The sequence below is a fragment of the Micropterus dolomieu genome, linkage group LG09, assembly GCF_021292245.1.
Source record: "Micropterus dolomieu isolate WLL.071019.BEF.003 ecotype Adirondacks linkage group LG09, ASM2129224v1, whole genome shotgun sequence".
In the NCBI taxonomy this organism is placed as follows: Eukaryota; Metazoa; Chordata; class Actinopteri; order Centrarchiformes; family Centrarchidae; genus Micropterus; species Micropterus dolomieu.
The window spans coordinates 2,837,201-2,849,761 of NC_060158.1; the positions used below are offsets into that span (position 1 = coordinate 2,837,201).

General features: G+C 42.4%; 1 protein-coding gene across 1 annotated transcript; it reads right to left on the bottom strand.

Moving 5' to 3' along the window:
- Positions 1-1,553: 1,553 nt before the first annotated feature.
- LOC123976718 (toll-like receptor 13) lies at positions 1,554-12,556 on the bottom strand (the record flags this gene model as incomplete). Its single annotated transcript, XM_046059066.1, has 3 exons — positions 1,554-3,282; positions 4,112-4,229; positions 10,579-12,556. Coding segments are annotated over 3 exons (2,337 nt in total), but the record flags the coding sequence as incomplete, so codon positions are not given.
- Between the last annotated feature and the right edge of the window lie 5 nt (positions 12,557-12,561).

Consider the following 12,561-nt stretch of genomic DNA (forward strand, 5'->3'; position numbering starts at 1 on the left):
CACACTTGCTCTAAAATAATTGGTCTTCCCACTCTCGCAGAGCAAATACCATAATAAAAAATCCCAGGCATCCTTCTACCCCACAGGCCGCAAGTACAGACAGCTACTCTACAAAAAAGTATGCCTTGGGAAATGTTTTGTTCCCTGCACTATAAAAGTGTTAAATTCCCATCATGTGTACTTTCCAATTAATTATATTTTGTTGCAGCTGCCTCTCCTGTGTAATATGTGTAGTATGTGTGTATTTGTGCTGAAGTTTTCTCTTGGTACAGCCTGAAAACAAATTTCCTCCATCGAGGACAATGAATCTGAATCCGACACATGTACTCAGACACCTCGGCCGGTAGTTTATATCGTAAATGATGCTTCACAAATTTGTTGAATTAAAGAATTTTCTTGTGAATGTGGAGCTAGAGGAAATGTGGTTTGTTGGGATTACATCCATCTCCAGCCTGCAGCATTACAACTCTGCAACATTTACAGTAACAAAAATTTTTCTTTATTTCAAACGAGTCTGTATTACATCACAGTGTGCATGCAGTTCAGTCAACTAACTGTAGTGAACACACACTCTCCATGGTGATCAATAACTGGTAATTAAACGAGACATAAAATAATTACTCTGCATGAATCTTTAAGTTACACAAGGTCCAACAGTACAGAGTAATATAATAAAATAAATCTAAAAACATGAAATCTAATAACAGGACTCTGGATGTAAAAGCGTCCACAAAAGAAAGTCACTTAACGAAATGAAATATTGATTTTTAAATGTGAAATCTATACTAATACAATGTCATTTTTCTTCATCGCTGAACTTGTGTCAGTTTTTAATTTATCCCCTTGTTCTCTCTCAGCTGATTTACAACACACCCTCACACACACAATGAGTATGTGTAATCAGTGAGGTCATAAAGATTAACGAGGCTTACAGCTGAACGATAAACAGGACAGAGATCACATGACCGACACATGAACAGAGGTAGAACGTAAATAAGTATATTTGCTCGTACATCTCAGAGGAGAAAATTGTACTTTTTACTTCACTACATTTATCTGACAGCTTTAGTTTCTTTAGAGATTAAGATTTTGACACAACACACATGAAACATTTCTAAAATGTTTTGTTGTAAATCAAACTAGCCAACAGTTTATACAAGTACAGCTGACACGATTAGTCGATTAACTGAGCTCGACAGCAGCAACATCCAGCTTTACTGTAAAGACGAGGAAGAAGAATCTGACGAGAGGAGATATAATAGTACAACATGCACATGGGCACTGCTTTAATACTTTAAGCACCTTATACTCAGATACTTTCACGACAGGAATTTTACTTGGAACAGAGTATTTTCACAATTTGGCATTAGTACTTTTACTGCAGTAACTGTTCTGAATACTTCCTTCATTACTGCTTATAAATATATTTCACTTCTTACCTGCAGTATACGGTCTAACACACAAAGAGCTTTATAATATAAACAGAGGATATGAAGTAATTAGTACAATAGGAAAACAAAGTGTGAGCAAATGAGGAAACAAAACTGCAGGAGGTTGGTATGATACAGTTTATTTAAAGAGTACAGTTACAGAAACTGCAGGGGACATGAGGGTTAGAAAAATAAAAGCTTTAGGACAATACATTTTAAGTTGTGTTTATGTTTTATTATTTACATATTATTTATGTTTCGTTAACTACAGGAAGAACGTACAGTAGTTTCAAAAAGAGTTAAAATCTTTGCACTTTGGAAAAGAAGCTTAGACATCAGATGGAATCAGGAAGGTTCAGAAAATCACGTTTGTTCCGATCAACGATAAATCAGCAAGAAAATAAAAGATACCAAATTCCACTGTCTATTTGAGTGGATACAATTAATAAAAATAAAGAGTTTATTCATAACTTTACAAAGAAATATATATATGTGAAGCAGAACCAGACATTCAAACCATCCAGAAGTTGAGTGAGATGTGGAAAAGTACAGACGATTACACCGGGGTCACACCATCAGTATATACACAGAATATAAGACCATGTCCTAACAAGAAAAAAGACTTTCCTCTAAGTCTGGTAAAAGTGAAGTGAAAACATGATGTAATGCCATTAAAGCAGAAGATAACCACTCACGAACTCGCATGCCCTACTGTGGTCAAGGCAGTTAGCCTCTTTCAGCCTGTCCGTTTGAGCTCCTCCCCCTCTGACAGCAGTAACTGTTGTCCTGAGTCCACGGTCCGGTTCTGCACTAAGGAGACGCTTTAGACTCATTTTCACGCATCACGTTGTTATACGAGTTCTCAGAAAGGTTAAACTGAACTGACTGTCTGACAGAAATACTAAAAACTAACCTAACACCAAATAATCATAAGAATAAAAAGAATAATAAGAATCTTATAATAAGGGCTTTAAAATAATCAAATACAAGTGATTAAATAATTGACTTCAGGCAATTTCAACCAGTTAAAAGATGAAGGCAGGTAAAGCAAAACACACTAAGGAATATATATACTTATTATACTTCAAATAAAATCATGTCAAATCAGCGAAGGCTCTTAAATAAAAGTCTCTTTTAACCAGCGATTTCAAAGAGTTCATTTATTTTAATATTCAGCCGACCTGATTTCCTCGGGTAGACTACTCTACAAAAAACCCATAATGCAACACTTAGTGACACTACATTACAATAGCCTCTTATATTTGGGCCAATAGAACAATAACTTCATTTGAGAGGAGCTAAATATTTTCATGGATTCTGTCTGTCAGATTGTTTTTAATAGTCTAACTTTTCTATTTGGGATGCAAGAAGGAAGTGGAATGTTTTTTGTCTTTAATCCTATTTTTGTTGACATTTTGGAAAATTGAATTACAACTTTATGATTAAAACTCATATTTGACTGAGTTATGACTCTCTGCTTATTCAGCAACTCAATATGTGGTCCCAGCTCAAGAAACTCATTTTCAGGAGAATCTGAATCTCTTATATTTTCTCTTTCTCTTCTTGTTTTTCATTGCAACTGTAAGGAACCTCGCAGGTCCGGTAATATACTCAGCATCCTGCCGGTCCAGTCAGGAGGTCTGCGGTCTCTGTGGGAGCGTCCCCGGTCTCCAGAGCTCTGCTGACGTTCTGCCAGAAGACTCCTTTGTGTTGGCCGGCCTGCGGCCAGCTCAGGTAGGTGCGTCCCTTCACCAGCTTCCTCATGCGGTAGTACGGAGACAGCTGCTGGGCCGGGATCTCCTCCAGAAACAGCAGGATCAGAACGTCCTTGTGCTCGTCAAACAGGCGGAAGCTGCAGCAACACAAACAGGACAGACCGTGAGGACTGAATCGGTCTGAGAGGCTGAAAGCTGCCGTCTACTAGTTTAATTTAACGTTTTATTCATTTACTACTTTATCTTCAAAGGAGTTTATTTGACCTCACCGTTGAAATTCTACATAAAATTAGAGCATTCTCTTTCCTGCACACTGAGGAATAAAATATAAGGCCTCCTTATATTTAAGTCTCCTTTTACTCTCCTTATATTAAAGATATCTGATAAATAAATTAAGAGACATCCGACATGACCCTTTATTTTTTCTTGCTTTTTTGCATCTTTTCATGATGTTTTACACATTATTAAATATTTTGTTAACCCCCCCACAAGGTGACCATAAAAATTCAGGGCAGTCCGGAATTACAAACAGTTGCCTGTCCTGTTTGTCCTGAAAATTAGACTAAACGTGAATTTTGATTCTAGCATAATAAAACAAACACGTTGTGAGGTTCTCAGGCTGCAGAGCATGGTGGAGACCATGTCAACAGAGTTGTTATAGCAAATTGACATGCGTGGTCTTTCCCCCTTTTTTTTTTTCTAGTGTGGATGAAGATTGTAGAAGTTACAGTCACGAGGACGGGGGAAGTGTAGCTGCGGCCGGACATGGAGAAGAGATATGGCATTGATTTTCATGTGTTTCATGGTTTTATGTTGATGCTGAAAGTAATCTACTGGAGGCCACGCACACCCCCAACTCCTCTATCCTGAATTTCACATATTCTGATCTGCTCACCCTTTCCCCTACACATATCCACTTTAATTTCTTTTCAAGGAAGACTGAATAATGGAAGGCGGCGCCCCCACCTGGCCATCTGGATCTCTCTGGAGCACCACTCGCTCTGCAGGTAGCGCTGGCTGATCACACAGATGGTCTTCCTGCTGCCATAGATGGCGTCTGTGATGTTGTCCATGATGGGCTTCCCTGTGGAGACAGCAGTTTACACGTCTGTAGCCACCAACTGAACATTTAAGACCCCTTTCACAGGGCTCTTGTTTTAAAACAAGTCAGCTGGAAACATTGAAAAGTTACCCGGAGAGAATATTTTCAACCCATTAAGCTAACGCTAGCTTAGCTAGCTAGCTAGCTGCAGTTGATAAATTTTGCCAGCGACAGATGTCACTGAAAGGTCTGACTGCAAATGAGAAGCTGCTTTTGTCAGAAATCTTCGCTGTTTAAAAAATTTCTTTGAATTTAAATTATTAGGCTATAATTGTAAACATTGCTATATCAAAAAGCTTGATGGACATAGCAACAATAATTAAGAGGAGCTGGACTTCAAACATTCAGTTAATCCAGAATATAACATTAAGATAACCTGCATATACCTTTTAAGAAAGTTATATTCCTAGTTTAATTTAATAGTTTCAAAATGCCAAGTGATGTTAGGTAGAAGGGGAATGGGTTTTTGTTCCTGGGTGGTTAGTCTCTAATTTGTTTTTGGTCCCATTTAGAGGAAAATAGACCAGAAAGCAGGGGAGGCTTTAGGGCGGGGCTACAAGCTGATTGACAAGTCGCTACCATCAGGATGGAGGCGACTTGTATCCACTGCTCTGTGTGGGTACGTTTAGTAGGAGTCAGCAGTAGGTTTTCCACTGTGGAAAAGTTGTACCTGTAGCTGCTTCCAGGTACTTTTTTTTTGTGTCACCTCCGGCTTCTCCTTGGAGACCCTTCCTTAACCCTTTACTGCTAGAGCCTTAGATGGTAGGATTTTGGCTAGGGTCACGCAGGTAACCACCCCCATAGAGTTATTTTTGTCCGGCAATCACAGGGAGATGATTTCTTTCAAACTAATTTCGGCTCCTAACTCCCCCCTCATTTTAGGTTTTCCCTGGCTTAAGTGTCACAATCCCCACATCCTCCACACCGTCCCTATGATTGTGCGATAGATCACCTTCCTGGCTCCTAGTAGCCAGCCTATTCAACCTGTCCCGTCCTCAGAGGGAGGCCATGGAGGCCTACATTGGGGACTCTTAGAGCTGGTCTTATTTGCCCCTCATCCTCCCCGGTGGGCACAGGCTTCTTTTTTGTAGCCAACAAGGATAAAACCTTATGCCCCTGCACGGACTACCGCGGGTTGAACAGCATCACTGTGCGTAACAAGTATCCCTTACCACTCATTTCCTCGGCTTTTGAACTCCTGCAAGGGGCCACAGTGTTCACTAAGTTGGATCTGTGCATCTGTCCTCTCTGAGTTTTTTGGATTCCACTGCCTGCCTGCCGCTCTCCCTTACAATGCACCAAAGACCCCTACCCGTATTTCAGTTAATAAACCATCTGTTTTTGCCCTAACCCCATGTCTGCTTCTGGATCCCTTTTACTCTCCACAACACAGCTAGGAGGTTTTCATACCGCTTATGTCTTTATATTCTGAGGAATGTTGAAATGTTACTTAAATCAAGAGACAGCTGTGTGTGGGTATCTGGTGTGTGTGGGGCTTGAAAATTACGTTGTGGCAGTTGTGTGTGGCGTCGGTATGACGGCCAGCTACATTGAGGGGTACTATCTCTGGGTACTATATGCAATAGAAACAAAAGAAATAGAAACCAAGTCGAGTAGAATCGAGGCGAGTTGAACTGGTACAGGTAATGGAAAAACGGCATATGTGTGCTGCTATTTCAGAGCATGGTCATTACAGAGCCATACAACACACAGCATTTACTAGCCTTCTTAGACACCCTGTACAGAGATCTCATCTCTGTTGATGAAAGGGGTCTGATTTGGGAAGATTTACCAATGGAAGTGGTAATTTGGGATAATGTGAGTTTCCATCACTCAAACACCATCAGGCAATGGTTTGCAGCCCACTACAGGATGCTGATAGAGTTCCGCCCCCCCATTCCCCATTCATTAACCCAACTGAGGAGTTCTACTCAGCATGGAGGTGGAAGGTTTACGATCGGCAGCCACAGACTCAGATGACCCTGCTGGCCGCCATGGATGCAGCATGCCAGGACATCACAGCAGAGGCTGGATAAGACATCTGAAAAGATTCTTTCCATGCTGCATTGCAAGAGAAGATATCCGTTGTGATGTAGACGAGAATCTGTGGCCCAACATACAGCACTGTCAGGAGGTGTAGAAAGATTGCACTGTAATACCACAAACAGCGTTGCATTTACAGTTCTGCCTGAGGGATGTTTCCCATTCCCATGTTTAGAATACTAATTCTGTAATTTAGATTTTCTGTTGTGCTATGCAGTACTGTTGAAATTAACATGTCTACAGAAAAAGTGCAGCCTTGTGCATGAGGTCAGACTAAGGAGTTTCGGGCTTTTGCAGGTAATCCACTGTTGTGCTGTTTGTACTAATTGTTTTGAGAAATGCACTAAATGTTTTGCAAATGTTAAGGATGATTTGAGAAATGTACCAGAGAATCCACTGAGAAAAACTGTAAGGTGAATTTGAGTGCTACCAGGTAGCTGGTCCAAATATCGTCAAATTTGGTTCCAAAACACTAACATGAGGCTTTAAGTGGTAGTGCACACCCCATAGTGACGTCGTAATGGCTACGTCCCCTTTGTTTAGACAGTCTATGGTCCCAATCCATCCAGCATGTGACAAACATTAAGAAAAGAAAGGTATATGTTTTGTTGACTATCAAAAAGCCTTTGATTCCATCTGGCACGAGGGCCTTTTCTATAGGCTACTTGAAAGTGGCATTGGAGGAAAAACATATGATTTGATTAAGAACATGTATACAAAAAGGTAATGTGCCATAAAGATTGGAAACAAACCAACAGCATTCTTCTCCCAGGGCCGGGGAGTGAGGCAGGGATGCAATCTCAGTCCAATTCTCTTCAATCCATAAATCAATGAATTAGCGAACCAATTCGAGCATTCCATAGCACCTGGCCTCATCCTGAACGACACAGAGATCAGAGGTCTGCTGTATGCAGATGACTTAGTGTTGCTTTCAACTACTAAAGAAGGTTTGCAACAGCACCTTAATCTCCTGCAGAGATTCTGTCAGACCTGGGCCCTGATAGTAAACACAGCAAAGACTAAGATAATGAGCTTTCAGAAACAATACAGAAATTAGGTTACACACAATTTCTATTTAGACACCACTAAATTGCAACGTAAGTCGGACTCTTTCCAGGTGAGGGTTGGCCTTCGCCAGGGCTGCGCTTTGTCACCTATCCTGTTTGTGAAATTCATGGACAGGATATCGAGGAGTAGTCGTGGCGAGGAGGGGCTTGGGGGGCTTGGGATCTCGTCACTGCTTTTTGCGGATGATGTGGTCCTGATGGCATCATCGGTCCGTGACCTTCAGCTCTCACTGGATCGGTTCGTAGCCGAGTGCGAAGCGGTTGGGATGAGGATTAGCACCTCTAAATCTGTGGCCATAGTTCTCAGCAGGAAACCGGTGGAGTGCCAACTCCAGGTAGGGAATGAGTCCTTACCCCAAGTGAATGGGTTTCCTCAGGCGGGTGGCTGGTGTCTCCCTTAGAGATAGGGTGAGAAGCCCGGCCATCCGCGAGGAGCTCAGAGTAGAGCCGCTACTCCTTTGCGTTGAAAGGAGCCAGTTGAGGTGGTTTGGGCATCTGGTAAGGATGCCTCCTGGACGCCTCCCTAGGAAGGTGTTCCAGGCACGTCCAGCTGGGAGGAGGCCTTGGGGAAGACCCAGGACTAGGTGGAGAGATTATATCTCCACACTGGCCTGGGAACGCCTCGGGATCCCCCTGTCAGAGCTGGTTAATGTGGCTCGGGAAAGAGAAGTTTGGGGTTCCCTGCTGGAGCTGCTCCCCCTGCGACCCGATCCCGGATAAGTGGATGAAGATGGATGGATGGATAAATTGCAACGTACAAAAAAACCACACACCTTGGCCTCAACATTACATACACAGGAAACCTCAACATGGCTGTGAAAGATCTGAGGGACAAAGCAAGGAAAGCTTTCTATGCAATAAAAAGAAACATTAAAATCTATTAAAATCTGGCTTAATATTTTCCACTTTGCACTAGAACCAATAATTATATATGCCAGCGAAATTTGGGGACCAAAACTAAATTGAAGCTGCAAGCAGCGCCCTCGGATGTGTAGCACGTCACGGTGTAAGGCGGCCACGTTTTGTCAGAAATGGTTTACTTCCTTTTACCAGTGGGTGGTGTACAGAGCATGTACACTAAAGTTATAATAACCTGTTTTATTGCGAACTGTTGATCTTTGACGCTACGCCACAGACTTCCAGTCTGATTTCAGGTATGGCTCCAAGAGGCTTTTTTGTGCATCTTGGGATTATACATGTACCACAAATGTTTTGAGCATTTGATGATTCAGTGGCGCAGGGGTTGCACCTTTGAAGGGACACTTTCTGATTCCTTCAGGCGGCGCTATGAGGTTGAGTGAATTTTGACCTGTAGATGTGTTCAGGGCATGACCCTTATCAAATGTGTGAAATCCTGTGTCATGGCGAAGCATCAAACTTTGACGCCACGCCAAGGACACGCTGAAATCCGAAAATTCAAGATTTACATCATAGCATCATCAATGTCTTAAGGCTCTTCTGAGACTGTTTTGAAGCAGGTGAGGCAAATATGTTGGGAGTAGTACATAACAGCGTAAAACGTGACACTTCCTGTTGCCAGCAGGTGGCGCTATGAGATTGTGTGTTTGTTGGCATATGGATGTGTTCAAGGCAGGACTCTCATTCTACATGCACAGTATGGTGCAGAGTTGAGCACTGAAGTTATAACAACTTCCTGTTTCACGACGAATCATCGATTTTGGACGCCACGCCACGGACACACCCATTGACGAAAACTCAACAGATAGCACAACTTTTTATCGTCAGTGGGTTGCATGCTGCAGGTGCAGAGAAAAACACCAAATAATCTGTGCAGAGCAGAGCTCGGCCAATACAGAAAAGATCAATTACATTTTACCATCACCTAAAATCATTTAACCCCCAGACATACCATCACAAAGTCATGTCAACATAACAGAAGCTAAAACCAGAGAAGAGTCCCCTCAGCCAGCTGGTCCTGAGGCTCTCTGCAGTAACAAGTCCCCAACAGCCTCAGGACAGCAACACCAACTCCAGCAGACCAAACCAAATTATCAGCAAGCAGACAGAAAAATATTGAATACTGGATTGAAACGACCAAACCACAAAGTAAATTACAATGTTATCTGACCCTAAAAAGAGAATTCACACTGGCAAATTACCTGAGCACAATAAAATGTCCTAAACTAAGAAAAATGTTGACAACATCCAGACTGAGTGAACACAGCCTTGCTATAGAGAAGGGTTGCCAGAGACAGAGCTGGCTACCACAAGAGGTCACACTCCCAGTGTGACAGAGGACAGGTAGAGACAGAGCTGCACTCTCTAACCTCATGCCCTAAATATAAAGAGGTGGTATTCTGTTTTTTGGCTTTTCCCCTCTCTTTTATTGAGTTATATACCTTTTTTGTGCATGTAATAGATTTGCAACGTGAAAAAGCCCAAAGTCCAACCCAAAGGGAGTTCCCATCTCCCACAGAAAACTCTGCTCTGAAGTGCCTGAAAACAGCTCGTTTGTAGTCCAGTCGCTTCCCTTTCATCCCTGTGACGTCACATCCCTGTGAATGAAAGCTAAATGAGCCTCATATAATGCGCATTTAGCTTTAGACACACCCCCAGAAACAGTGAGCTGCAGCACACAGCTCTCCTCGCTCTTCCAAACACTAGCTACCCTCCAGGCAGTCAGTGGACATAAAGTTGTTCCTGTGATGGAGAGACAGAGCTCAGTTAAAACTTTATAGATGAAAGATACTTTTGTTACAGATTAATAACTCACCACTCTGAAACTCCAGTCCATGTTGCCAAGCTGGTCGGCAACATGTACAGATGAACCAAAGCTGTGTTTGCTTTTCACTGACCCGCCCTTCTCTGCTTCTGATTGGCTAGTAGTCCTTAACTAGTCCATAGCTAAAACGTATGCTTAAACACAGGGTGAAAAGAGGAGCTGCAGCAATGAGCAGTATCAAAAAATAGGTGTTTGTTGAAAATTAAACCATATAAACTTGTTCTGGCACAACCCCTAAATAAGATTTTGAACCTAAAAAAAATTGCATAATACCACCTCTTTAAGAGAAAAAACACTCAACACACAAATATTTCCTAAATATACCCCGAATTCTAATTTTGGTGGTGTTATTGCACAGCAACGCAGACCCCAACGGACAACTACAAATGCCCACAACGGTGTGGCTACGTGCGTAGCTTACGCTGTAGGCTATGGTGAAGACTGGATGTAGAAGTATGAATAAGGCTTAAGTGTTTACCTGGTTGGAAGTCTCTGTGGTGCAGACAGAGCCTCCAGCCCTGCTCTCCTTCCAGCACTGGAAGCATCTCTCTGTAAACCCAGGCCTCGTCGTGAACGTTGTAGGAGATGAAGGCGTCGTATTGGTGAGGAGCTCTCTTCTTCCTCTTCCTGCTATCATAGAGGAAGGCCAGGAAGAGGTAGTATGCGTAGGCTAGCTGCCACCTCAGAAAGTGGAAGACGAAGGCAGCGAGAACAGTTAGCAAAGTCAGACAAGTGCTGCAAATGAAGCAGAGGAAGCCGACGTCCATCCAACAGGACTGGATGTCAAAGTCCAGCAACTTGTTTCCTTGCTCCACCACAGGAAAGGAACAGGTGTACATATGGGCGTTAACAACCTGAGTTTGGTTGTTGTTCTTCACCCATTGGATAAAGCCGGCGTTAGAGCAGTCACAGGTGAAAGGATTATTGTCCAGGTCCAGATATGTGAGTGCAGGGAGAGACTGGAAGACCGTCTCGTTGATCACTGTAATGTCATTGTCACTCAGTTTTAAAAATGTGAGTGCAGACAGGTCGGCCTGGGCCAGAAAATCCAAAGATTTGAGCTTACTGTAAGAGAGATCGAGAGCCTGCAGGTTTGGGATTGGCTGAAACAGTTCAGGACCCAAATCAGACAAATCATTCTGACTGAGTGTCAGACGCTTGAGCTGGGGATTGTTTCTAAATGTGTCGGGATCTGGAGCAGAAATATATAAATTCTCAGCTGTAAGGTCCTCTAAATGTCTCATAGACGCCAGAACTGTCTGTGGTATATCAAAGGGGAAGCCAGCGTGTTCACCCAAGCACATCATTGTGAAAACTTTCAAAGATTTTAAATGGAACAAAGCTTTATAGAAGTTTGAATGAGGACTTTTAAAACTGCCGTCAATATCAAAGTAGACTGTGAGATTTTCCAACTGTTGTAAACCTCTGAATTTATTTTCAAACCCAAGTGGTAGAGACACTGTAAGAGTTCTGAGATTGTTTAGTCCTTGAAAAGGCTGAGCTTTCACCAATCCAGTATTTGATAATTCCAGATCCAAATAATTTAGGGAACCTAAACCTTTAAAATCCCCATTTTCAAGAGTAGCTATATAGTTTTGGTTCAAATCCAAGAACTCAAGCTTCTGCAGTCCTGTTTTAAAGGCACCTCCAAATGTACACACCAAGTTGTTACTCATATCTAAAACCTTCAGATCATTAAGATTTTCAAAGACACACCTGTCCAGTTTGGCAATGCGGTTTTTGTCCAGATAGAGCTCTGTAAGTCGCGTTGTGTTTATGAAATCCTCACATGTCAACTCAGAGATACGATTGGCACTAAGACGTAGAACCTCGAGGGAGGAGAGACTCCTAATGTCATCTGGCACTTTGGTGAGACCGTTGGCGTATAGAGTTAGGGACCTCAGACTCTTCATCAATCTCATCGAGCCTTTAGGAAGTTCACTCGTGTTAGTATTAGACAAGTCGAGCTCATTAAGCTGAGAGCAAGTTACAAGTTTTGAACTTAATTTGGGAACACTGTTGTACAACAGATCCAGCCTCCTTAGTGTCAGTATTTTGCACACTGTAGCTAAGAGACCTTTCTGGATAAACGTCTCCATATAACTCAGCCTCAGATGCATCAGTGAGTCAAGACTCTGCAGGACTTTTTGGATCTCTTCAAAAGGAATCAAAGTGCCGCTGAAATCCAGCTGAGTTATGTTCCTTAGTAAAGTCTTGTCAGGTATGTCCCATTTCAAGCCAGCAGGTCGACCACTTCCAGAAAGGTCTATCATCTCAAGGTGAGGAAAGATCTGTGTTGTGATGCTGAACTTTTCTAACTTAGCATTATCAGAAACGTCTAACTTCTTCAGGCCTGAGGACATGTTCAGCAGCAGATCTTTGGTCTGAAAGGAGGTAAATAGATTTGCTCTAATGTTCAGCTCCTGTAGGTGTGGTAGCTGTAAGATGGGCTGAATGTCAG